Source organism: Cucurbita maxima, unplaced genomic scaffold (assembly GCF_002738345.1).
Source record: "Cucurbita maxima cultivar Rimu unplaced genomic scaffold, Cmax_1.0 Cma_Scf00001, whole genome shotgun sequence".
NCBI classification, from domain to species: Eukaryota; Viridiplantae; Streptophyta; class Magnoliopsida; order Cucurbitales; family Cucurbitaceae; genus Cucurbita; species Cucurbita maxima.
Genome location: NW_019272017.1, coordinates 4,569,851 through 4,597,648, shown reverse-complemented (window position 1 = coordinate 4,597,648; position 27,798 = coordinate 4,569,851). Strand labels below are relative to the sequence as shown.

The 27,798-nt window shown below is 34.6% G+C and overlaps 1 protein-coding gene across 2 annotated transcripts; it reads right to left on the bottom strand.

Annotated features, from left to right (window-relative positions):
* Positions 1-682: 682 nt before the first annotated feature.
* LOC111476765 (cullin-associated NEDD8-dissociated protein 1-like) lies at positions 683-27,798 on the bottom strand. Of its 2 annotated transcripts, XM_023120573.1 has the most exons (30): positions 27,661-27,795; positions 27,367-27,425; positions 27,161-27,260; positions 26,862-27,031; positions 26,380-26,590; positions 25,283-25,448; positions 24,156-24,285; positions 21,963-22,077; positions 21,692-21,849; positions 21,466-21,589; positions 21,202-21,252; positions 21,046-21,128; positions 18,931-19,015; positions 18,756-18,857; positions 18,542-18,640; positions 14,611-14,721; positions 12,883-12,966; positions 9,592-9,732; positions 7,108-7,200; positions 6,859-6,980; positions 6,592-6,754; positions 6,263-6,502; positions 4,965-5,213; positions 4,708-4,884; positions 4,470-4,616; positions 4,208-4,324; positions 3,560-3,728; positions 3,126-3,203; positions 2,905-3,043; positions 683-1,375 (listed from the first exon to the last, which is right to left on the bottom strand). In XM_023120573.1, the coding sequence occupies exons 3-30, from the start codon at positions 27,194-27,196 to the stop codon at positions 1,279-1,281; spliced, it is 3,657 nt and encodes a 1,218-aa protein (XP_022976341.1). In that variant the 5' UTR covers positions 27,197-27,260; positions 27,367-27,425; positions 27,661-27,795; the 3' UTR covers positions 683-1,278. The 2 variants fall into 2 exon arrangements, with proteins under 2 accessions (XP_022976341.1, XP_022976335.1); XM_023120567.1 differs by lacking the exon at positions 27,367-27,425 and having other exon boundaries at positions 27,661-27,798.

Below are 27,798 nucleotides of genomic sequence, written 5' to 3'. Positions count from 1 at the left end.
TACACAAGGAAACATGTACCAAACATGTTTTGATGTCGGAGCTCGGCTACCCTTGATGGGGCTAAGCCCTTTTCTTCAAACTTCCTTTGGCAAAAACAAACATCATATTGCTTGCAGAAAGATTGGGATGGCCCCCCTTACCCAAACCAAAGCAATAAAACGTCTAACAGTCTTAAGAACCACACCCTGATTCACCTTCATATTCCTGGTTTTCATAATATCTACCTCCACTACAACTTAAAAATTCCTTGGATAGTATTAAAAGGGGCCTAGTTTCAACACTAGTGGTTGTATGACATATTTCCTTGAGTTCTTAAATCCAACTCCAAAGCTCAGAGATTTGAGTCAAATTAGACACTCCATTTCCATTTCCATTTCCACCACCATCAGAGGATGTTGGTGTTTCTTCACCTATCATTTGCAAATCCCATTGCTTACCTGTCAAAGAGTCATGTTGAGATGAAACTTCTTCAGTTAAAGTTGGGTACAAGACAATAACCTGGTTTTCTCTTCAGGAACCAACTAAATATTTTTCTCATAAAAAAAAAATGTAATAAGAAAAAAATAACCCATTGATGTTAATGCAAATGGCTGATCTGTGCATAGTTTTCTTGAAAATCAATTCTAGTAATGTGTGTTTGAACCCAGACCAAAGAGCACGAGGGGGTTAACTAAACAGAAGTAACCTGAAAATTCACCTCTTTTTCCGATTATAATTCAGTAATCACACCAGAGTTCAATAAAAAGGAAAAAAGAAAAAAGAAAAAAAAAAACTATCAATCACAAAGCATCAACAACATCCATCATCATGTCTGTCATCTAATACAGTAGACCAACTTTTTATCTACCTATATCACAAAACCATAGTGTATCCGAACCAATCGGATCCAACCAAACAAGAAGAGGTGTTCTTTCATTTTGCTCCCCACCCTTAAAGGAAGTAAAGTTGCTTTTTCTTTATATTGCAAAGTCTGTCGACATATGATTTCAAAGAATGGCAGGATACAACATAAAAAGAAAAGTAATATGGCTTAAACAATATCATGCACGTTTCCCTCCCTTTCTATGCTTGGTGTTTACTTTCCAGACCCCTCCAAAACTACCGCATACATCCATGCGACTCAATCTCTTCCACTATCATTTTTAATTCCATGGTGTACCTTAACTCATCTTACCGAAGAAGGCTTATGCTGCAGAGACCAAAATGACAACATAATCTTTCTCATTACTTGGGAAACTTTAATGTTACACAATGATGCCTAATCATTCCGTCTTTTTTCACTCATTTCGGATGGAGTAGTATTTCTCTGAGAGTGCCGGAGATTTAGAAATTTCATTCATAAGATTCTTGAACTTAAGGTTGCAATCTCCTCCACTGCACGAATAATAAAAACACGGGTTACTCACAGAAATCAAGTAGTGAAAGTTAAAAGTTAGCATGCATGCTATCCATTCAAGTTAAGCAAACTTATAGTGATTGAAAGATCAAATCACAAAATTAATAATCCAAGTACAGGAACAACCATCTCTTGCGCTAAGCTCACATATATTAGAAAAACCCACAGACATATAGGTATGTTTATTAGAAAATAAAAACGAGAAAAACAGCTAATGAGTAAACAGTTTTTTTTAATATAACTATCAGCCCCCTATGCCTCACGTCCTCCCTATCTGTTTCTTTCAACCTATGCTATGCCTCTTTGTCGCCTCCTTTTTTACCATCCTCTCCGCTCTCCCCTACCTAACAAGTTCCCACCTCTCCAGCTCTCTCCAACCTCTCAAGTCCCTGTCTCACAATATCAGGTGCTTAGCCAACAGGCCAGATGGGTCAGTCGATTTATTTGAGCATTCAAAAACTGCCAATTTCTGACCAACCAAAATTGAATGGTTGACTTTCTATACCAGGTTGTGTCTAAAACCAACATCGATCGACTATATGAACCCCTATCTATCTTATACAGACCTCAATTCTAATTTCCTTTAATAGGAAACAAGGCACGTATACAGCTGGGAAGTATTCAATCTCAATAAGCTATCCTTTGGGTTGGGTTGTATGGTTCGAGCAAAACAGAAAGGTTTTTTGTGATGAAGAGAAGCCTAGAAGTCTTAAATGGGAGGATGTCCTCTTCCTTATGCATGGTGGTCTAAACCTTTTTAATTAATTGAAAAGAGACACCATATCTCCCTGCCTTTTGCTTGTATCTCCCTTGACTTTTGGAATGAAAAAATCACACTTCAAAATACAAATCTTCAGAGGGTGCTCTCCGCATTTTGTCTTGTTTTCTCGAATTTGTTACTGCACTTTGCTGGGTGATTCCTTGATGATTGTACATTCAAAATTCCAATTCTTCTCGACTCCATTTTTCTTTAAAGACACTTTCTTAATGTAAGCCTTTTTTCTTTATCAAAATGAACACTTGAATTAATCTCACAAGATCGCTATCTAAACTCAAAGTATTTGGAGTTTCGAAATTTATTAAATATTAATACTTCAGGAAGGCAACTACCTTATAAACCAAACCTTGATTTCTTCAGGATCGTTCTATAGTGATTTCATTAAATTATTATATTCAGTGTCTCCTTGAAAAACATATTGCCTCTTAAGTATGCCATACCAACTTACCCGGTAGAATTGACTAGCAAGGAAAATATCTAGAAAATAACAAGTACTGGCCCCTACATCATGTGTGAAGTCCAACGCAAAAAAAAAAAAAAAAAAAAAAAAAAAAAAAAAAAAAAAAAAAAAAAAAAAAAAAAAAAGACAAAAATAAACGTGCATGTTGGTAAAACTACAGCCTTTTTTGTGCCATTCCAGAATGGCTTTTGTTCCAAAAACCATCCAAATTGCTAACTGTATACTCAACAGGGGAAAAAGAAGAGACTAAATGCATCTGAAAAACAAACCTTATGCGATTTAGAGATGCTATAGCCCGAAGAGCACTGCGAATCATGTCCTCATTACGATCTACTTCTTGTTTAACAGCATCTTGCTTTGGCTTGAAGTTAATAGTCTTTTGAAGAGGATCAACCAGAGAGTCCAAAACTAGAAAAATACCAATCTATACATCAGGAAAGAATCTTACAGGGCAAGAGTTTTAAATAACTTGATTGAAGAAACAACCAACCTGCTAATACAGCTGATGGACACTTATCAGCGAGTTTTGATAGAATCAGATGGCATGGCATTTTAACATCGTAGTGATCTATAATAATAAAAAAAAAGAATAATAAATAAATAAATAAAAATAAAAACAGAAGTTCAAAATTTTACATGAACAAATTGCAATCAGTCATCAATCTTCCAACATCAAACATTATAATAGATAAAACTGATTCTTTCGACTACAGCACAACAGGTTGCTCGTGTACGAATAAACCTAAAAATAACAAAAAAAGGTTGGTGCAACACAAAAATTCAACAAAACTCAACAGTAAAAATTGAGAAAATACATGTGACAGAACAGGTTAATACTAAGACAAGACCAGATCATGCCAGCAAAGACAAAAATGAAGTTGAAATTTTGTTGATAAAAATTATGATGTTTCAAAGATAACTCACCATCCAAACCAGATTTAAGATAAGGAACAATAAAAGATGATGGGTTCACTTGGTCAAGGCAATTATCGAGCAATGTATCCACACATTCAAAAGCAGCCTTCCGCAACTCAAGACCATCATCCACAACATGCTTAAAGGGGCCCAGATCAACTGTTCTTATCAATTCTTGCTGCATCATGGTTCAAGACAGCATCAACATATATATCCTTAGTATTAAAAACTCAAGGAAAACGCAAGAAATAAGTTCAAAGAAATAGCAGAATTTCTTCTGAATCTAACATGACATGAAAATTGAAATTGGAAGGAAAAAATAAACTTGATATAAGAAATCCAATGTCAAAAGCATTCCTCTCATCATTATATGAGGTGTGAGCTTTTAGATGCTTTTACCGTAATTCTTACAACTGACCTGATCTGGGCCGTAAATTCTCACACCACATAGCAATTCACTGTAATACAATCTCAACATTTCATCTATATGGCAATATCATTTAAATTATAGCCTGGCCCCATTCTACAGAACTTAACACTTGGTATGCTATCTTTTTTAAATATATACTAGAAACTTTCATACAGATAAAATGGAAGCAGCAATAAGTCGTAAAGAAGTTCAACTTAACTTCATACACAATGGAGCTAATTGATTACCTTCACGATTGTTTGATCATAAAGAAGTGGCAGTAACTCAGGAAGAAGCCCTTTGACGAGGTTAGGCTTATTGTGGGCAAACGTACTCAAGGCCAAGACAGCAGCACGTCTAACATGCTACATGCATACAAAGTCATGTTAATGGTTAGGATTCACAATCCATTGAACCATCAGCAAACAGTCACTTGATAAACTAAATAGAGGCAGAAAAAAGAAACTCCAAGACAAGCTAAATATCTCTAGATTAATATTTAGTACTTACACGATCATGATCCTTTATAAGCATCAGGAATGATGAGATCTCAGGGTATATAATCTCATCTATCTTCTCAGGTCTCTCAACTATAGAATACTTGACAGCGATTACTACAGTTGCTCTAGTGAATGCTGCTGGACTTGTTGTCCTTACCTAGAGAATGTATTTGGACAAAACATGCTATGTAAAAGTTCAAATAGTCATAGCCCACCGTAAAACAGAAAAAGGAAACTGGATCAGATACCTTGAGAGCGGGAACAAGTTTTCCAGGTTCAATAAGAGCAATTTTACCGAGGCACTCAGCTACAACATTCCTGACTCCCTCTTCCTCACTTTCACAATGATTAATGAGTAGATTAAGTATCTTCTCAACACTTGAGTCTTGAAATTCAGCTTTATCCACAGATTGCCTAACTATCACCTGCAAAATAGATCAAAGTTGCAAACTTACAACTGGAAGATAAAATCAGAAAAACTGACTCAGGCCTCTGATGTTCATACCTCCTTGAGTGAATGAAGGAGAAGATATTGTTTCTTCTGCTGATTATCGATCTGGTCCAATATAAAAGGCAAATATTTGGACAGGTTACCAACAGCAATATTACCAAGAGCATAGGAGGCAGCAGACTTGATCTCTTCAAAGGGAGATTGAAATGACTCAATAACAATATTCTCTATGTGAACATGTAAACTCAAGTCCTTTCTTCTCCCAATCTCCCCCAGACAAAGTAATGCAAGGTGCTGTTTAGCCTGAATTTTGCAATATTAAAAATTAGACATCAAAAGACAATTGCACAACCGAAATAGGCATGAACTATGAAATGAATAATTGAATCAAATTCTTATGCAGAGTCGAAAACAAGATGAAAGTTAGTTCCTTCCAAAGTTGCAAGAAATATATATACATAGATATCCAACAAAAGAAAAACTTCAAAAAAAAAAAAAAAAAAACTTCAAAAAAAAAAAAAAAAAATTACTCCCGTACTCTTCTTTCAGTTTCAGGTGTTGTATTTCTTAAATCACAAGACTTACTAAAACATAATAGCCCTTTGGGACTTGAGCGCAAAGGGTGCAAAGAAAAAAAGGAAGGGATCTTATTATAGGAACAAAATAACAAAATGTAATTTTTTTATTAGAAACAATTTCATTGATCAATGAAATTTACAAAAAAGAAGGGGATGAAGAGTCCCGATCCAAAGGAGTCACATTAAACATGTCCAATTGAACAAAAGAGATGAAAGATATTTTCCTTCAAATAAAAAATCCTGTGATTCGAGAAAATAGTAGGTTTTTTTTTTTTTGAAGAAAATGTAAGTTAATTTTTTTATATTGCAAAAATATATAGTATAAGATGATGAAAATTTTGGAAAAATAGGATTTTCAAGGATATTTCTTAATTCATTTATAAAATTATTAAAAAGAAACATGTAAGACACCAAGCCATTTAATTGGCTTTTTTTTTTAAGAACCATGCCCAAGCGCACTTTTCAAAACATCGTTTGGATGAAAAACATTTCCCCAAAAAAGCATAATATGCACATGGGACTTGTCGAGTCCAAGACAGAAAAGTGATACAGCTTACAAAGTTATATTTAAAAATTCAAATTGACGCTACATTTCTTTCATGTTGAAATTTCACTTCACGCAACACCTACCTAAGCAACAGCTATCAGGCCACAAACCACTAAACTAGATACGGTTCAACCAAAATATGCAGGCATTCACATAAATAATGACTACAATAATCGTCATAATTACTAATTTATAAAGAAAAAAGAACAGCGCGCACACACACTTACAGAATTTGTACTGCTATCATCTTTAAGAATTTCCGTTAGCATTCTTACTGTTGAAGAGTACTTTTGATCACCAGCCGCAAGACATAAAACAGCAACACATTGTGCTATCGAAAACAAAGCTTGTTTTGCTACACCACCTGACTGGGGAGATGGTTTGGCACAGGAAAGAAGAGAGTCTAGCAAAGCATCGAAGCTCGTATTTGCAGAATAGACCATTGCAGCAAAAAAACTCTGTAAAGCCTGCAATTCATAATACCCATAGTCCCTAACATGAGGACATGATAAAGCAAGGAACAATGGAATGTATACAATCACAGATATATAAATACCATAAGTGCATGCCCCTGCAGAAGTGCACTTTTGATTAGCAGAAGCGCCTGAGGAAGAACTTTGTTCCGAACAGCCAGACCAATACTTGGGCTCGACCTCCTGTCACCCATCAAGGTGCAGCATAATTCCAATGCAAGAGCTGTCATGTGCAAGTCTGAATCACTGCCAAAAGGATGTAAAATTCAAACATGAGTGAAACAAAATGCACGCAGGAGGGAAGGGTAGGAATGAAGGGAGAGAGGAAGAGTTGATTTAGAGATTAAAACCTTATCAATGTTGAAAGTTCCACAATAATGATTTCATAGGCTGAAGGAGCAATTTTATCACCATAAGCAGCTATAAGCGAATTTAGAGTCCCCAAGGTTGCTTGTCTCAATGCCCGATTGGCCTGTTTTTCACCAAAAAATGAACAAAGATCTCACATGTACATATATCAAATTAACAGCCAATAAAAGAAAGAAACGAGTGTAAGCAAGCACGTAATAATCATTACTGACTACACAATAGTTCCCTACCTTCCGGAGAAATGCTGTCAACTCTGATATAACATGCTCTAAAACACATGACATGTCTATTCGAAGTGGAGAAGCAGCAATGACAGCAAATGCCTGGGAACAAACATTCAAGTTTAAGCAAGCATCACATTTAACAAGAAACAGACACAACGTTTTTGTTAGATAAGAAAAGACATAACTATACAACATCAAATATAAAAGATGCAACTACATATTTCTGGCTGAATCTGATTGCCAGTGAGATTTTTGGTAACCCCCATACTTGGTGTAAATTTCATTACATGAATGTGCTCCTCTTTCCCTTCAACGAGAGAAAGAGAGAGATGATCATCCAAAATAGAAGACAAGAATATTTCTTTTTTTTTTTATATATAAGAGACAAGACGTATACTATGCACAAGCCCCAAAAAAATACAGCCTAAAAGCAAAGGGGAAGAGAGAGAGCCCTTCCTAACAAGAACACTATAAAAGAGCTTTCCAATGCTATTAGGATACAGGCTGTAATTACAAAAAAAAAAAAAAAAAAAAAAATCTATTCTTTGTACACCACCAAGAAGCAAATTAGTGAGTATTACTACAAAAAGAATCTAAAGAAGAGAACTTATCCTCAAGAAGATGACGATTCTTCTCATGCCAAAGGTTCAAAAGCAATGCCCGAACAACTATAGCCCACAACATTTACCCTCTATTTCTCAGATTCCACCCTGTCAGAGCCTCAACCAACCAATCATTAACTTTGTTTGGTCAGAAAGAAAAATTAGATTCCCTTGACAGCCATTGCCAAGTCAGGGAAATAAATGGATACTGAATTAAACCAATGGTCTAAAGATTCCTCCTTTCTGAACACACATCGAACACACATCAAACACACATTTGGAGAAATATCCCAGTGCACAATCACCTCCGGAGAAAACATGAGTGTTGATCCTCTATGAGGGAGGAGAATCAGAAAGTTCCATTAACGCCGACTTGGCAGTGAACTTTCCAGAATTGTCTAAAGCCCAAACGGGTTTCATCAGCCCCCTCACCTAGTGGGAATGACATCAACCAACTCCACCAGCCTTATCCACATAGGGACCTCCCAATTGAACAAACCTCGTAAAACATACACAATTCATAGTTGCATCTTGCTTCAAAGAAATACCATACTCCGAGAAAAGGCTAAGGTAGCGTCCCCAATCCACCTATACTTCCAAAAATAGCTTTCGAAGGACTTCAGCCTTTCCTTTTAGCCACAATTTGAAATAACATCCGGAAGAAAAACTAAAATATCCCTAATGAAACATCATCTCAAATTGAAGTTTTGCACAACTGTAACTAGCAATATAGAAGTAGAACACTATCAAGGAAATTACAGATATGGAATTCACAAATAATAATAATAATAATAATAAGGAGGTTCAGCAAAGTAGCAAACAGCTAATAAAGAAGGTGATCTGTTCAGTAGTCTTCCGTCAAAATCGTTAAATAGTCTTTGGTCTCTCACACCAAAGCTCCCAAAGAAATGCTTTCACACCATTCACCCAGAAGATCTTGCTTCTCTTAAAATTCAACCTGCTAATAAGCCCAACCATGATCCTACAAGCTAAGTTGCAAAAACACCATTTTATGTCAAATACCTTGAATCGGGTAGGCAAGCTAGCATTCAAGGCAGAATGGACAATATTAAAAATAATAAAATAATTTAAAAAAAAAAAGAGCTAAACTTTTTCTCCCGTATTGTGGCTTCTAAACATGTTCACACAAAGAATCTTGCGTTCATTGATCTTTTTTCACTCCCCAGTAATGCCTCAAGACGCTTTCCCAGTAAAGCCTGGAAGCTCCATTCCAGCTTCTATGTAAGACTTCTTTCAACCGCCAAAGCAAGGGTTCCTTGGTCCATTGAGGTAACAGCCCAACTATGGAGATTATGGTTTGAGAAAATCAAAAGACAAGATACTAATATGGCCATTTTTGGGGGGCTAGCATACTTGCTCTTTCTTGGTCTTCTTCTAAAGCTTTTATAACCATAGTGATGCAGATACTCACTAATTAGTTTTGTTTCTTATCAAAAGGAAATCCCAGCCTTTTATATTATATTTTTTTAGAAGAGATACAAATTTCTTTCATGAATGATATCCCTAACTACTTGCTCATTCATATTTTTCTTTATCTTCCCATCCTCGGGAAATGGACATGCTCTGAATCTGTCATTGCAAAAATTCTCTCTAACACAACAAAGAGAACATGCATCTCCACATCTTTACGTCCTTCCATATTTTGACTTCAAGACTTTTTTTCGTGTTTGCCTTAATTGGCAACAGATAACAGAACCACAAACATGAAAATAGCCATCTTTCTAGCATTTCAAAAAATTAGAGAAACGTGTAGAAAATGGATGGTGAGATAACATATTAACGACAAAAAAGGAAAACAGGGGACTGAAAGATAAACCTAGAAGAAGAAGACCCAACGTATTTCAGAACTGAAAAGCAACGAACCAACCTTAACAGCTGTAAGTCGGGTAATCTCATTTCCCATCCGATCAAGAAGAACGGGAAGGCAGGTTGCTAACTCTGCTTTGAGGTTGTCACCAAATGTAGACACAACAAGCCCCATGCAAGAAATGGCGCACTCTTTGACTTCCTGAAAAGTTACGTTAGACGTTGGATTAACTGCATTCATCCTCCAACCATTACTCATTCCCAAATTTGACTTCAAAACTTTCAACCACCTTCATTTTAGAAACGAAACTTTTATTTTTCATATCTTTTAACAAAAATCAAACTTTTCATTGATAAACCTCCAGGGAGAATAATAAATAAATCAAACAAAACAAGGGAGATAAAACAGCTCTAATAAATCCAAAAGACAAAGGCCCATGATGAAAACAAACTAAATAAATACCACTATCCACAACTACTTAGACCCAAGAAGGAAAAAATAACACCTGAACAGCCACCCACAAAAAGAAACCCAAACATAACTAACACAACAGCTCCCATAAACAAAACTAACTACAAAAAAAACAAACCCAGGCACCTCAAGACGAATGAAGAGAGCACAACCCTACCAACAAAAACAACAAGCCAGCCCACCCACCAATAAAATAGCCAAACATCACTTTCATTGAATAATATGAAGAATATAAATGGTAAAATAAACAATAGTGTTAAAAGAAACTCACACTCCGAGTTCACAGGACCCTAATTATTGGGGCAGCAATGTGGTGTCTTTGAATACTCTCACTCAAGTTGAGGAATCGATATCATCCCACAAATCATGCATGAATTGGCTAATTACACACACTTCATATGCTATGTCTGGTCGAATGTGAGTTAGATATATGTCTCCCTACTAGCCTTAGCACATTTCTCAATTCAATGCAATTTTTTCTTTTCACTCCCTCAATTTCTTATGTGATCCATTGACGTTGGTGTTGTTGTAGGTTTATGTCCGCATTTTCCTATTTCCATCAATAAATCTATCACATATTTCTTCTGTGATATGAAAGTACCCAACTATTTCAATACCAAGGAAATAATTTAGCCTTCCAAGTTCTTTGATCTCAAATTCTTTCATGAATTTTTCCTTTCTTAATTTGCATATTTTACCTATTGAGCTATCAAATCTTGGAGGAATGCTCATATAAATTTCCTCATCTAGATAGTTGTGAAGAAATGCATTCTTCACATCATACTGTGTAAGCTACCAATTTAAATAGGTAGCCAAGGATAATAATATTCTTTAAGGATTTTCATCTACGCAACAGAGATAAATGTCTCTTGGTAAGGTATGCTGTAAGTTTGAGTGTATCCCTAAGCTACTAACCTTGCTTTATCCCTTTCTAACGTTCCATCAACCTTGTACTTTATGCAAAAAGCCACTGACACCCAACTATATATTTTCCTTTTTGGCCTATCCACAACTTCCCACGTATTATTGTTTTGTCGAACATGCATTTCTTTTCTCATGGCATCCAGTCATTCTCTTTCAGATAAAGTTTCAAAAATCGTGTTAGATATAACAATTGAATTTAGACTCACAATAGAACTCTTGTGTGATGGGGATAGTCTTTCAAGAGAAATATAGTTCGATAGAGGGTATAAGGGTCATTTTGTGCATTCTCTAATTGGTTTTTGGTTTAGTATGGGTCTACCATCTATTGGTACCTATGTTACATCCTTATTTTTTTAGTAGAATCAGATGTTTGGACTTGTATCAATTCTGAAATGACATTCCTTTCAATATATACTTGAGAGAACAACAAATCCATCAATGTAGGTGGAGCATGTGGTTCTTGGTAACTCTACGGTAGTAGGGGTGGACTCATAATCTATGATAGTAGAGGTGACTCATAAATGTAGTGTAAAACTTCCTAAATGAGTGTCATATCAATTGAAGTGTAAAACTTCCTAAATGTAGGGTTGTAACATTTGTACCTCTTTGTAGTCGAAGAATATCCTAAAAAGACACATTGTACCGCTCTCGGATCAAGTTTACCTCTTTAAGTATTGTGAACATGAACAAAGGTAGTGCATCCAAATATGTGGGTGTGAGACCATCTCATGTTCAAAAGTGAGGATGAAATTGGTTGACTTCTATTGGACTTAGATTACTCACGACACTAGGTGGAAGATGATTACTCATGTGAGTTGCAAAAAGACGGCCACTCTCCAGTGAATTTTTGGCATGTTTCCATCATAAAGAAATGCTCGAGTAGTTTTAAAAGGTGCACATTTTTCCTTTCAGCCACTCCATTTTGTTGTGGTGTTATAACAAACCACGAATTGCGGATAATGCCTTGAGATCAAAAATAAGGAAATAAGTTTTGATTGAAATAATCTCTAGCATTGTCACTTCAAAATGTTTTGATTTTGACTCCAAATTGGGTCTAAATCATTGAATGGAAGGCAGAAATAATATTTACTAACATCTGATAACCATGTGACCTGAGTACAATATCACGATTTTTAACACGATTTATTGTCACTATGAATACATAAAGGCTAACTAAATCTCTAGATACTAGGTGACAATAAATCTGAATAAATCCATAGATATTAGGTAACAATACAAATAAATTAAGGAGGCAACTACTTCCCTTATTTAGTAGAATTACAAAAATATCTTCTAACTTAATGTTAGGAATTTTACAGATATTAGTTAAATCAAGGTCACTCCTAGATAATCCTCACAACAAGTATTTGGAAGTTCCAACCAATAAACACTCCAGTAACCATCTCTTCACCCATAGGGTCTCAAGTACATGAATCAATTGAAAGTTGTATTCAATCTACTCATTCTCTTATGGCATACACATGGTTACTGATAAAATTCTTCCACTTCCAAACCCACAAAAATTTGCATTCTGACCAAAACATTTTGGAAATGGAAGCATCCATAATTGTTTTGTGGATAAGAATGTTAGGTGGTCTCTTACTAATGATGTAGTCCAAGTTGTGTTAATAAGCCATAATGAGCGCATTATGGGCACATAGTTCCACTAATTTCAAACATTAAAAAAATACCATTTTGGGTGCATCCTTTCTCGAGAGCACAGTGAAGATGCCAATCATTGACGACACTTCCCAGTGTCCAATTTCTAACATAAAATTTTAATATCTAAAAATTAAGCATTCGTTGTTCTGAAAGATAAACAGAACATTCAAATTAATTCCTCAGTGCTCTAAGGACCTAATATTTTAAATAAAAACTTCCAAAATCAAATATTAAATGAGCAATAGTTGCAGATGGACAGATAAAATGCTGTTCACCCTTGAAAATTCCACAGACCTGATCTTGATCTTGATTAGTCAAGCGCGACATTATAGCATTATAAATAGGATGCACGTACTGTCTGAAGTCAAAACCATGCCCCTGTAAAAAGAACAAGATGAAGAAAATAAGATTAAAAAAAAAGTAAATACTAAAAACCCTTTGATTGGCCATTGTAATCTTGATTTTTTTTTTTTTTTAAATATAAGCTTGTTTACTAAGAACAGCTCATTTATATTCTCAATATTATTTAATCAATGTATTAGGTGAACATTTCTTGAGTTTGTGTTTTAAAACAGCTTTTGGATCTTATCGTATAATTAGCGGAAATTCTGAAACATTTCTTCGTTTTCAGATTTAAATTTGAAAATTGAACGGGCATAGTTACACTATTAAAAAGAAAAAAACAATGATAAATATACTATTCCATGTTTACAAAAAAAAAATATATATATATATTTGTTAAAATTAAAACATGTACAACGTGCTATATATATATATCGTACTGTTTAACAACAATTATACAGAATTTATAACATTAAGTAAATCAATTAATAAAATTTGAGATTGAACATAATTTTTAGTTAACAACCTTTTAAAAACATGAAAACTTTTTAAAATTGAGATCAATTTATAAATCTATTACCAAAAACTTAACAAAAACCAACTTTGTTCTCATTGAATCAGTTATTTTCAAATTTCCTTTTGAATCTCTAAACAAACGCATCCGAAGATCTCTCTGATCCTTATTCTCGGTTTTCTAAAGTTAGGCAGATTTAGAAACTTTCCTTCCCATACCCTTCCATTTTTAAAAATAGATCATGAACAAATAGGGCAAAACCAGATTAATTTAATATAAATAAAATAAAATAATTAATATAAAATCTCAAATGCCTAAAAACTATTTTTCTTTGGGAGGGGATACTGTTTCTGATTTAAAGTATGACTTAGATAGGAAAGATTCTTTTTTAAATTCAAAAAAAAAATGATATTCTAAGAAGCATAGAAACTTTAATTTGGCTATCACGTCCATATCCAACACTTGGTCACTCTAACACTGGTTGGATACGTAATGAAAACTTGTTAGCACAATAGAGAGTCAGGCAGTACTGTTGTACAACCAAAATTTGTTAATCCTAACGAATATTCGTTAGGTATACTAAATAGAAACATAATAATATAGGACAAATAACAAATTTTGAGAGCAAATATAGCAAATTCAATTTTTAAGCATATAAATGCGTGGACTTATTGACTTTTAATTTCTTTCTTCTACAAAAATGATATATATTTGATAAAAGAAAAAAATGCATATTTTAATAAATTTGTTCTGTCCTAGATTTTTTAAAAGTCTTGTGTCGTAGATTTTTTAAAAATAATGTGTCATCGTGTCCAGCATGTTGTATCTGAGTACATGTGCTTCTCAGTAAGTCATATTGGAATTAAGGTGATTAGATATTGCACGGTAGGTCAAACTATGCACACACATCATGTATATTTTTTTAAATAAACTGAAAACGACTTCAATGTGTGTGTCCTAGTGTTTTTAAGGGTGACAAAATTGGCATGACAACGTGTTTGTGCGGTGTCATATCATATTTGTGCCACGTGTCGATATATATGTTTCTTAGATGAAATACTTACTTAAAGGGAAAACTTGTATCTTGAGAAAAACGAAACACTAACTTATTATTAAATGGGCCCAAAGTACTACAGTTCTACATTTAAAATGGAACTTGAACTCACCTCAATACCAGGACGAACAACCCGAACAAGTTCCCCACATACTCTCAATGCTTCAGCAGTAACCTTATAATAACGCTCTCCAACAGCAGATAAAACAGGACTAGAGAGATCCTATATGCACAAAGATCAAGTTAATAGTGCAGTAATCACATCCATTTGCTTACAGAACGAGAAAAGCTATATGCATATTTTAACAGTAATCATGTTTCATAAACACTCTGGCCCGACTAGAGAACAATTTCATCTCTAGGTGATTCTTTCCTTTTTTTTTCTCTCTCTCTAAAAAGAATTAGGATAACAATTGCTATCTATTAATCCAGTAAGCACTTGAACTAAATGGAACAAATTCTTTTTTCTATTTGTGCAGAGCGTCCAATCTAGTATGTGCCTCGACTAATCTCACTTCACCCTCAAGATAGCTCATTGGATATTAAATCCAAGTGTCCATCATGATTTCAACTCATACCTCAGTTTCTATTTTTTACAATGGCTCTTATTGACCATTAGACCGATAACAAAATGAAATAACTGAGAGAAAGAATAGAAGAATACTAGCATTAATTAGGTCTACCTTGTTATCCTATCATCTTCCTAAACTCAATAGGAAATGAGCTAGCAAACTCAATACACAGGAACTGTTGTTAGCTTCAATCGAATCCCCTTGTGTATGCAGACGTGCTATAGGAAAAATTTGCTACTTTCAAGAACACTTGCGAGTTAAACACTCACTTATTCATTAGATCATGTTAATCACTTCCTTACTAGATTATCTGGAGCACCCATAGCTACAGCTGTAACTCAATTATATTCTAATCATTGTGTTCTTTTTTAAGAAAAACAACTTTTATCGGGAAAATGAAATAATACAAGGTCGTAGGGTATCTCAAGCATAGAAATGCAGTGCTCCTAACTAAATGGTTTTGGAGGTTTCCAACTGAAAGAAATGCTTTGTCGAGGTAGGAGGTGGCTAGTATCTACGGGGAAAAACCCCTAGGATGCGTGTCATCTTATCATAAAGGTCGCTCATACAACCAGCCCAGATGTGGTATTGCAAAATTTGCCCCCTGTACGAAATTTTGTTAGATTCAAAGTTGGAAATGAGCATAGGATTAGTTTCCGGAAGGATATTTGACTGGGTGAAACCTCTCTTAAGGATGTCTTCCATGATATTTTTACCCTTTATCTGAAGAAAGATACCATGGTGGAAGAATGCCGGAATGATACGTAGGGCACAGGATTTGGGAATCAGAGAGGATTGTTTGACAGCGTATTTCAGGCTTGAGCAGGGCTGACCAAGAAGCTGGAAGGTTTTCGTTTGGGTCAGGATGAAGAAAATATTAGATGGTCCTTGAAGTCATCAGGGGTCCTTTTCCACCAAGTCTCTATTTTTTAAGTTGGTTTCCTCAAGGCCCCGGTAAAATGCACTTGGACTAACAAGGAACAGACCACATTCAAATCTGCTTGCTCTTCTCCTGCAAGGAACAAACCAATTTGAGTCTAAAACATGACAGATGGCTCTCTCCAAACGTCAAAATTATTAATCCTTCCCAAAGAAACCAAGGAAAGATCAAAATTTTTGGTAGGATTTTAAGTTTCCACGGAAGGACAAGGACAAGGTGAGGAGGGGTCAAAGAAGAAGCCACGTAGAGAAGAAAAAACTAGCAAGAAAAGGTTCCAGATGAGTTGAGGAAGGATCCAGCAGTTTGAAGGACCATAGACATAGGTCTCTATGGTCATCTCCAGAGCCAAGAGAAAATAATCATAGATTGAATTATAGACAAGTAATGAAGATTATCTTCTTAATGTAAATTGAGCTTTCTCATAATGAAAGAAAAATGAAAGGCATCACAAAAGTTCATAGGTATGATGATTACTTGGAGAAACAAAATGATGGGGGAGAGAAAATGAGGTAGACTCGAGGGATTTTACTGTCTTTGAACATTTGGAAAACCTGAGCAGAATTGAAGTAAAGGATCGTTTTATTGAAACTTATGCAAAATATTACACAAGGAAAAAATCTTCTACCTCTTTAAATTCTATAGCCCCTGCTTCATCCACACTTAATGATGATGAAATTAAAGAATCTTAGTTCTCGTTCCTATACAATTCCTACAGGAAATAATCATGAATTTGGACCAAAAGAAACGAATTATCCAAAGTACACATTGTAAACTACAATTGTTTAGGGGGATGAATATTTTCAAAAGGTCCTTTATAATATTCTAATCTTCATTCAGTTACCACCTCAGCTCCTTACAATGAATCAGACAATGAATTTGAGGTTAGTTTGAGCAGCATGGATTTGGAAGCTCCGGTTAATTCTTTGGATGATAACAATTTGGAAGAATCTTATGCTAGGACTTTTATTTCCTTATTTTAGTCACCAAATCAGCGAAATTCCAAGATTAAAGAAGTCAAAAACCCACTTCCGAATCACATCTCAGAATCTTGGATCCTTTACAAGTTTTCCTCTTTAATTGGGTTTGTGGTTTACAGATGGGAGAAGCTTAATCATTAAATGCCTCAGGAAAATGCTAAAAAGATTCAAGGAGAATACTTTTAATGTTTCAATGGAGATTTTGTCTTGGAATACTCAAGGTTTTCCCTTTGAAATTTGTTGTCTAGTGAAACATTTTTGGTATCTATATCTTTAGATATTCTGGTTGCTTTTCATAATTCGGGTTTATTGGTTGATGTCCTTTTCCTAGAAGCTCTTTAGCATAATTAATTACTGATGTTTAACAGCCAACATTAATTTCACGCTTTGTTTCAAGATAGCTTTAACTTGTTCATTGGAATATTAGGTGGTGATGAATAGCGGCACTTTTACCCGAGGCTGTTTGCTTCCATCTTTTTCCTAGAAGTTAATTCGGTTGCATAAAATATTAGGTTTTTATGTCGTTTTCATGGCAACATTTAATGGGGTTTTTTAATTGCTTTCAATGCAACTCTTGGTCCATGATAGTATTATATTTGGTCCTTCAAACTAGTAGATTTGCTTTCGATTTATTCATTGACTCTCATTTTTCAAGAAAATTGAATCTTTATTAGAAGTTCAAGAAGTTTTTTGGAATTCTTTCTTTCTATATATATTCCTTCTGAAGATGCGTGAACTTTACCTTTCAAGACTCTCTTTGAGAATTATTTTCTATATTTCTTATGAAGTCTCCAATATCTAGTGCTAATTTGTCGGCTTGTACAGCTCATCTCAACGAGAAATTGGATAGCTCAAGAGGAGATCTTTATTGTCAAGTAAAGCACCTTATAATGAATCAGTCAAGTAAAGCTTCTCATAATGAATCATTCAAGTAAAGCTCCTTAATTCTCTTGATTCACTTTGATGTATTAGTTGTTTGTTATATTTTTTAGTTCACCAATTGTTATGGGTTGTGGTCTCTTTGTATTTCCCTTTACTTTTTATTTCACTCCTTTTTGGAGTTCGTACCTTTTAAGCAAAAGTCTCCCTTTTCATCCTTTCAATGAAAATTTTTGTCTCTCGTTCAATATAATCTATATATATATTTATATGGTATATGGACAAATTGGAGAACACTAAATGAACTAGTCAGTTTTCCTACTTGAAGTGCATATGTTAATTATTTCTGCAATTGATTCCAAAATTGTTAGCTATCAAACTAACCTTCCGAGCAAGCCAAAGTACTGCATAGTAAAGGGATTCCCCATAACAACTCCTACCAACCCTGTAATTTATTTTCATTACACCTAATGTTGGTAGTAGCACTCTACTACTCAATGTCTGACCACTTTATTTTATACAACAAAAACAGAGGACTTTTTCCTTAACAAACCATGAACTCTTTCACAGTAATGCAACTTTAAGTAGGAAAAAGAATCTATATTCGCTGAAAATAAATTAAAAAATTCAATATGCTACAGTGTAATTTACCGAGCTAACTATTTTTCTTGTTACCTTGATATAGGGATGAAAAACCAAAGGAGAGTTTGAAGCCAACACCAATCTCGTGAAAATAAGAGCTTCTATCTTCAAGTTTGAGGTAGATGGTTTTTCCTGAAAAGTTCAGAAAGAAAAGCCATAATAGAATAAGGGAAGGAAAAGAACAGTGTCAGCTAAAAATCAATTGCTAGAACTTATGTGCAAAGCAGCAGAAGATGATAGTGCATACACTTAATGCTTTTTCAATTCCTGGAATGAGCGATCCTATGTGATCAGCAAGACAATCGGGCAAGACAACCACAAGCTCTTTCAAGACAGAAAATGCACCAACCTAGAGAGTATCAGAGTATAAAAGTCACCACGGAGCATACTAAATCCAGAAGTTCCACCAACAATTTCTTTACCTTTGTCTTGATAGATTTCTCTCGTAGCTGCCTATTTATAGATTTCACAATCTTTGGCACTTCTTGTTTTAACAACCACCTAGGACTGCATACAATTTCCAACAAATGAATAGAAATAGCTCTTTTTTTCTTTTTTTTCTTTTGAAGAAAAAAACTAATAAGGACCAGGTTATGTAATGGAAGGAAGAAAGTTTCATAAATCACGAATATCAATTCTGAAATACAAAACGGAAGGCATATACAGATGCTTCAAAACCGGAACTTAGAGATCCCATTACAGGTTAAACCGATTGAAACTACCATATCATTGTGATTATGGTCAATGGCTGAAAAGATGCAAATAAATAGTAAGCTAAACAGCTAATATTTCATGAGGTTTCCCGCACCTAAAAAATAATTCCGAGTTATACATTTATTCAAACATAAAAAATAAAACAAAATAAAAATTTGAATTTAAAATTTTGAATTAATAAAAACTGAACTCATATATTTTAAGTTGCAGATAATAGTCTTGGACATAAGAAAACCCTATATTTTAAACCCTAACTATTCTTTTTTTAACTAAAACTCAAGCTTCCATCAAATAAAAAAAATTGAAATAATACATAAGTGCAAGCAAGAACCATTCAAAAGGATAGCCCACCAAAAGAAGGCAAATAGTACGAAAATGGAGTCCAAAACAAAATGATAAGACCTAGCAAGTAACTACAAAAATCTTTGGAAACAAACATCCAAATAGAAGCATTGGACCTATCAAGAGACCAAACCTCTTCCCAAAATCTCTCAAAATCCCTAACAAATTTATTGTCTCTCAATCAGAAGTTCCACAAAGAAACAAGCTTGTCAAAAATCCAACCTTATCATGAAAGGGCAAACACACAATGACCTCCACTGTAAATCTGCACTCTATTCCTAGCCAAACAAACACCAAAGCTTATGACGGTAAACAAGAATAACTTAGAGAAATGTTCAACCCTACTGAAATCTCTAAACAATATGCATTAAGACCAATTTTTTATTATTAGTACAATGGCTTTAGAGATTTCCAAGAGTTCATATTAAATAGTCTCAGTTCCTTTCATCAAGGAAAGATATGGCTCACAAGATTTCCTCTTCTCCGTGAGTGAGGATAGCACTTGTACACCATGAACATATGTTCAAAGTTGTTCGTGTTCGCCTTAGATAACATTCATATGCGGGACATGCACCTTGCATCACCCCACACCATAGTGATAGCCCAAGGGCGCCTTGAAAACAATGGTTCCAAGTGATTCTCTTCATGTTGCCCCACAAAGAAGAAGTTCAATGACACAGGAAGAAAGACATTGAAACATAAGTTTTGAAACCCTACTGAATCCTCTGTTATATCTAATTTTTGGATTGATTGCTAATAGAGAAATACTAGCGTCATGAAGGGATTGAATGAAATCCTTCTTTTCAATTTTCTGAAATAATTCCTAAGCTCTCTAGTTTTGTTTAGAGAATTTAAATTGCAACACTTTTTATAAGAAATCAAACCTTCATTGAGGAAAAAATGAAAGAATGCCAGCATCAATACATTATCCTTTTTTAAAATATTTTGCACCATTCATTCCATTTTATGACGGTTGGTTTTCTCAATGTAAAGGAAAAAAAAAAGTCACAAGGATCATGATCATTAGCTTCTTCCTAAAGGTACCAACAATATTACATCCTTCGTTCATCTCAGCTATAGACCTTAACACCTTCCTTAGGGTGTCTGACCCGTTTGTACTGATCTTTTCTCTATTTTTCAATTACAGCCTTTTTAGTAATATTTTCAGGCTCCTGTCTTCGCTGTTTTTTCCTTTAACTCTTTATGTTTGAAAATAAGGTTTCGCACCAAATATTGAACTGTTGCAGACAGTGAACAAAACCTCCAACCAAGCCAAGGTGCAAATGAACTAAATATGGCATCGAAAAACGTGTTTAGGGCCTTTTCCTTTGTTTTGCTTATTTCTGTATACTTCCGTTTGCTCCATGAAAACATGGTTTCATACCAAATATTGAACTGTTACAGACAGTGCACAAAAAAACCCCCACAACGAAGCCACGGTGCAAATGAACCAAAAACCTTTAAGGATCAAAAGAACTTGCCTCAATTCATTCATGTCAACTTGCCCTTTTGTTACATTTCCAGTTTGCCGCAACAGTTCAATAAAAGTACTAAATACATCCATCTGCGTACACACAGTAAACATTCATTAATGGTGCAACTGAGTATTTAAATCTGAAATATGATGTACCAATTACCTTGACATTTTCCTCCCTCTCTTTAAATCTATCGATCAATTTTAGACAAGCCTGCCAAAGTAAGAATAACTTGAACATAAGCAGACAATAAAAACAAATTTCAATATAAACCATTCAAGAACAAATTACTTCTCTAAACATTAGACCAAGAAAACTACAGTTAGTTCAAAGTTCAGAAACAAACAACATTGTTAGGTCAATTGGCGATCAACTGGAAGGATGAAGACACATAATTTAGCATCCACAAAAAGTTTAAGAAAGCACCTCCTCATATAGTTTTGAAAGCATCTCTGGCCGCGATACAATTAATGCTGACAAGCACTTAGCAGCTGCTCGTCGAACTTTCCAGCTGAGATCTTCATCATCTGTATACTCATTGGCACTTTCACTGCAAGATAGCATCAGTAATACATCAAATTTGTACTTCCCCCACAAATGGACAATATAAACATTAATAAAATTCAAAAAATCCAAAAAGAATATATGTTACTCCTCTTCCTCTTCTTCATGACTTTCGTCATCCATATCTTCTTCCATGTTATCAGTGAAATTTGGATCATAACTTAAATACTCCAAGGTAAGATGAAGAATGTCATCACAATAAGATGAAATATCCCTGGGGCACCTTAGAAGAAAACTTTCTAGAGCCTGCAATCAGGATTCCACTTTAACAATATACGAGAGGCATCAAGGTTCTATTGTACAAACTGAAATTGGTAGTGTGCAAGTTTTTAACAAACAAAAGTGAGAAGATTAAATACCTGTAAACTGTACTCACGAAGCTCCTCGTCACTTTCAGAAGCACTAGTGCAATAATTGATAAGCACGGGAACGGTGTCCCCAAGATGTGGTCCAAAACGATATCCAACTGCACGGCTACGATGCCAAGAGATTTTAATCCGTTAGCATATTCCAAAAACTCGGCCTATTTTTGTTCGTCTCAACTCAAGATAGAGAACCTTACAAAAGGGAACACTAACACTTGAAGAAAAAAAAATACCAATAAGTTTTAAACTCAGAAGAGACTTCAAAGGAATTGAACTAATAGCATCTAATAAATTGTAGAAATTATTATAATTTGAAGTTTGAGGGCTTATTTGTAACAGGAGACCTTAATTACTCGTTAATAACCTGAAGAGAATTTTCATTTTCATCACATTTAACATTTTCAACAATTGAACTGAACTTCAGTAAGTGTTTAAAATAGTATCCTCTACTCGTTCGGCTTCCATCTTTTTTAAGATTTATAGTTAATAGTTGGCATGCTTATGATTAGACAAGACAATTTCCAGAGGATTGGTTCTTTCGGTTATGTTGGACATTTCTAAATTGAGTTTAAAGCTTTTTAGGGTTAAGTTCAGGGTTTTTATTTTTTAATGGTTGGACTATTTGTCATCAATGGGTTGACTTGTAAGAAAATTTTCAAATTTTGTTTTTGATGAGGTATAAAATTTACACCCTTTCATTAAGTTTGAGTTTCAATATCATGAAATTAAAAGTCTAAGAATAAAATTGGCTGTTTGACTAGCTACATGGATAAAGAGAGATTTTTTCCAAAATCATTCTTCTTTAGAATATTGTAGATGAATTATCATTTATATTTTCAATCATCAATCGTCTTCTCATTGCAGATAATTTACAAATGTTTTTTAAGGTTAATATTATTGTTCAAAATTTATCAATTTCCCCAAAGGAAATACACAGTTACAACTGTCTTTTTGGACGTAGTAAAAGCCCTAAGAAAATCAGCATACGTATTTGGCTATACATTTGTGAGATTTTTTAGCAATGTTTGCCTAAAACGAAGTTGCTTCCATCCATCCATTTTTGTTCTTTGTTGCCAGGATCCTGAGAATCAGTCATCTTTTTCAGTTGTTCTTACGCTTTTGAGTTGTTGGCATCACTTATTCAATATCTTCCCTCTCCATTGGATTTTTAGTTCAGATTCTTAAGCCCATTTGTGATAGGATATCCTTAGTTTTCTTGGATGAATCTGTCCTTTCTTTTAAATTCTTGAAATACTCTCGATTGTTCTTTTTTTTTTTTTTTTTTTTTTTTTTTTTTTTTTTTTTTTTTTTTTTTTTTTTTTTTTTTTTTGCTTACCTTTCAGTAACTTTCATTTTAGTTAGAAAGGGTTTAGTCTTTTCCAGCCGGTTATTTAATGTTTTAAGGCTGTTTACAGCCTTGTCTGTTGTGTTGTTCACCCCGCCTAAGCTTATAAATAGGTGGCTGTCTTTGTATTTTGTACACTTTTAGCCATTAATAAGAAATCTCTCCAGCTTGTATACATCAAGTGGTGTCAGAGCAACACTTGATCCAGGCATTTTGTGCATAAGATCTCTCGGAGATGAGAACAAGACCATTGGAAGTGGAAGCGTCTTCTCAAACTCTAAAGGGCCATTGCACCTTAGTTCGCCTTAGGCTCTAAAAAACATTGGTTTCAGACAATGATCTTATATAAACGTCAAGAAATGCATCTTTATGTCTCTTGAACTTAATTTCCTTGATTTTGTTATAAGTTACAAAGGAATTGCGGTAGATCCTAGGAAGATTCAGGCCAACTCCGTCCAAGATTCGTGATTTACAATGTTTGTTGGGCTTGGCATCTTTTTTATTGCAAATTCATTTCCCTCCCCCTCCTCACCTATCAACTTGGTCTTATATTTAAATTCAGCTAGTTTCTTTTATATATACATAAGTAACATAACATCAATCCAGCTAGTGTCATATTTGGATTATCACATGAGCTATACGTGTCATTTGACAAGCAACTCAAAAATTTGCTGGCACAAATAATCATATTTTTCATTTCTCTAAACACCAAATATTAGAGGATCAAAATAAACTTAACTTAATTCCATACAGGACATTGCATGGAGAATGCAAAATACACATCCTACATAGAAAAGTCCGTTTTTTTTAATGAGAGAAAAATTTCTTTTCAAAAAGCTAACCTCAAAGCACCAATCATTTGGATGTTTGTACGTGTTATTTCTGCTTTTGTACTTTTAATTCTCAAACTTCGAACAACCTCAGTTGTTGCCTTCGCCAACAAATCATCTGATAAGCTCGGAGCAAGAGAGGCTGAAAGCAATAAAATCATTAATTCAACAAACTTTTACTAGCACCTCGTAAGCTTGATAACAAGTACAATAAGTGATCACAATTTAATGTATTATTTACAATGCACGTTGTGATTTATACTATATTATCAAATACTCAGACTTATCAATTACCATCATTACTATCACCAAAATATCAGGCTAAGCAAAACTCAAACAAAACAAAACCTATCAGACTCCACAATCCCACAGAAATTAAACAACTAACATATTCCCGGTACTAAGATACCACAATTGTTTTCCTCTGTTTCTGTTTTCTTTTTTTCTTTTTTTTGTTTGTTTTTTAACTTTCATTTTCTCTTTTCTTTTCTTTTCTTTTCTTTTCTTTTCTTTTCTTTTTTTCTTTTCACCATTACGAGAGTTTGCATCCTTCTTGCTTCTTTTCATTTATCACTGAGAAATTAGCATCCTGATCAAAAAAAATTCACCATGATTGAGGTACTAAGATATTGAGTAATTATATAAAGGCACCCAGCAGTCGGCATCTAAATATTTTACAATGCAATCCACAAATTACTTCACACACACAACATCAACCTCACGTTACAAAAGATCTGAAACAACTTAATCTGAATTCCAAAAAGAAAAAGAAAGAAATAAGAATGACCCTTTTAATGGAAGTGCTGTAGTTATTAAAAAGACTAAATTAGAAAGATAGTGATGAATCCACTCCCCACATACAAAATCAAGAGTGAAACAACACCTACCCAAACCGATAAAATTCTAGCTCCACATATCTTGAATCAAAATAATCTTAGTTACTCATTAATGAAAAAACATGGCAATCGATCTAATCAACTGCCACTGCACCAAGTTAATCCACCATTTATATTTTAGTAAAAGGAGGATTGAGGACCAAACTGAGTTATTTTCCTACAAGATCAGAATGACAGAGCAGCCAACAACAAACTAAAAAGATACTTGAAACCAAATGAATGAATTTGTCATGTAAGTCTTACCAATACACGACACGCTTTTCTTTCTAACACTGGCTTGATTGGAACCCAACTGTGATAATAACGCACTTAACAGATGCTCGTGATCGTTTGCCATTAGATTTCCAAATTTGTGGAGAACATCACATAAAATATCAAGAGACTCACATTTTATCTCTGAAATCATTCCCTGCATAATAAAGCGTTCAAATCAATAGACCTGAACTTAAACTTCTACTGCTTAAAACAGTAGAACATTAAGAAAATGTTAATTTAAAAACATTCTTCAGCATACAAAATTCAGAAGCTAATTAACATGTAAGGCATCCATAGAAAGTGATTTTCAGGTCTAATCGAGATTGACCATCCTACGCACCAAGTTCATTGATGCAAAGAGATCTATTGTGCTGTATTGGCCGCAGATTTTGTGGGTTCAGATGCACAAAGTCTTCCTTTGGAGCCTTCGGTAGAAAGGAACAAGAAACTTACAACAAACTTGTAGTGATAGGTTTTAGGACAATGTTTTTGTTTATGCTCTTGGTTAGTGTAAATCTTTTTACTCTTCTTATACCTATTGCAGTTTAAATAACCTTTAGAAAATTTGGAGGGCCTTACCGTAACCCCCACATTTAGTTTGGGGCTCACTTTTTTATATTTCATCGTATCAATGAATTATCCACTTTTCTGAAGGAAAAAAAATTGTCAAAATTGAGCTCATTAGCCTATGAAGTCAATCTAAAACCTTATTATAAGGCTAAATAATGAAAAGAAACATCGATAAACAAGAATACTCTAATAAACTCATGACTTGTGTTATTAACATTCTTTCTTTCATAGAAAATTAAATGGTTTCATTGAGAAAATGAAATTCACATGAAAGCTCTCCACAAAGGCTAAAGAAGTTTTTAAAACTTTATCCTGTTGGCATAAATTATGGAAATCTGTAATTACAAAAAATCTATAAACATAATTTCAGAAAGCTAACAACAAATACTCCCATCAGCCAACTCTAACAACGGAAACTAAATCTGTAAAAGTTGATGTCAAGAGAATGTTCTTCAGTGTCAAATTCTTCTAAGCTTGAACAGTAAGAACTGAATTAGAATGATTCAAACACTCACCGCAGTAGTGATCCCCTTTATCAATTGGGGCGAAAGGGAGACAAGAATAGATTGGGCAAGTGATGGTACGGAAACTTCAGCTACGACTGTCTTCAAGGCTATACTGGCAACGTCACGGTGCTGGTCCTTCCCATTCAGCAATTTGTTGCAAAGTTTATTCGTCATCTCCACAACCCGTATTTCACTAACCTTCTTCACTAATGGAGCAAGGCTGAAAATTGAGTTGACGAAAGAGATTAAAAGAAAAGGTAAAGAACTATAATAACACGTCAATACTCTCATTAACTTGACCAATTCTATCTCTCCATCCTTTCTTTTTACGCACATGCATACTGAACTATTAGCAACAGTTTCGTCTTGTAGAAAAATGACAGTATATAAGATCACAAAAAATAACTATATTCTGGAATTGCCATTGCCTGGTAAGCAACAAGCATTAAGGCCAATGATCAGCAAGCAGAAAAGGAAAATGTCCTATGTACCATTTCACAGCCAACCCAGAAACATCACCGGCTGCATCATCAAGCTGTTGTATGATGATGTGTGACAGTTTTATCTCCAGGTCAGTATCAGCTTTAAATGTCTCTTTGTTTAACTCGTTTAATAGATCAGAGGTCGCCATGTATCTGTAATCTTTATCTTTGCCTGTCATCTAACGAAACACTCGTGCAAGTCAAACCAACCATAACCATCCGAAATTGGGCAGCATAAACATATCGGTGAAGAAAAAACGTAATAGATATAAGACTATAGCAGCTCATACAATCCGGTAACATAGTACCTTCTCGAGGATACCCATCATTGCTAAATTCGCCATTGCTGTGCTGTTTGTTTAGGCCGGAAAGATCACCGCCAGCGTTAAACTGTAGAATGCGAGTGATCTGAGAAGTCGCAACATAGCAAACAAAGATCAGCACGGTCACAAAGAACGCCAAAATGTATATTTAAATTGGTTAGTAATAAAATTCTCAAGAATGAAACTGGCACCAGTTAACGGCCTCTTGAAAGTGATATCCGAAATGACAGTGCACGTTAAGAAAGAAACCCTAAGACACAAAACCAGACCGAAACATCATCATCCGTACGCGTTAGAAAATAGGATGATATTCAAGAGGGAAAACCCTAGACAGCAAAAGCAACAGCAAAGCAACGGAAACTACAGCAATGACGATTGATACATCAACGGGGATAGAAATGGAGTGGATTCAAATAAGGAAGAACAGAATCAAGCCATGGCAATGGGAGAAGGAAGAACAAAGAATACCATAAAGGAGAACTGACCTGCGAAGAAGAGCACCCGATGCAACGGGGCGAAGAAGTTGTGTCAGTTCAATCGGAACTTCAGAAGCCAGGCGCGCGAGGGAAGATCAGGCGAGAATATCTAATAAGGCGCGAGTATGAGAGTATTTACATAAATTT

Excerpts from the sequence above, each read along its gene's own strand:
- LOC111476765 (XM_023120567.1), bottom strand. The coding sequence starts at position 27,196 with ATGGCGAATTTAGCAATGATGGGTATCCTCGAGAAG. Across the intron at positions 21,590-21,691 it reads CATGAAGAAGAGGAAGAGGA|TGAAAGTGCCAATGAGTATA; the intron begins GTAACATATATT and ends GCTATCTTGCAG. Across the intron at positions 6,981-7,107 it reads TGACAGCATTTCTCCGGAAG|GCCAATCGGGCATTGAGACA; the intron begins GTAGGGAACTAT and ends GGTGAAAAACAG.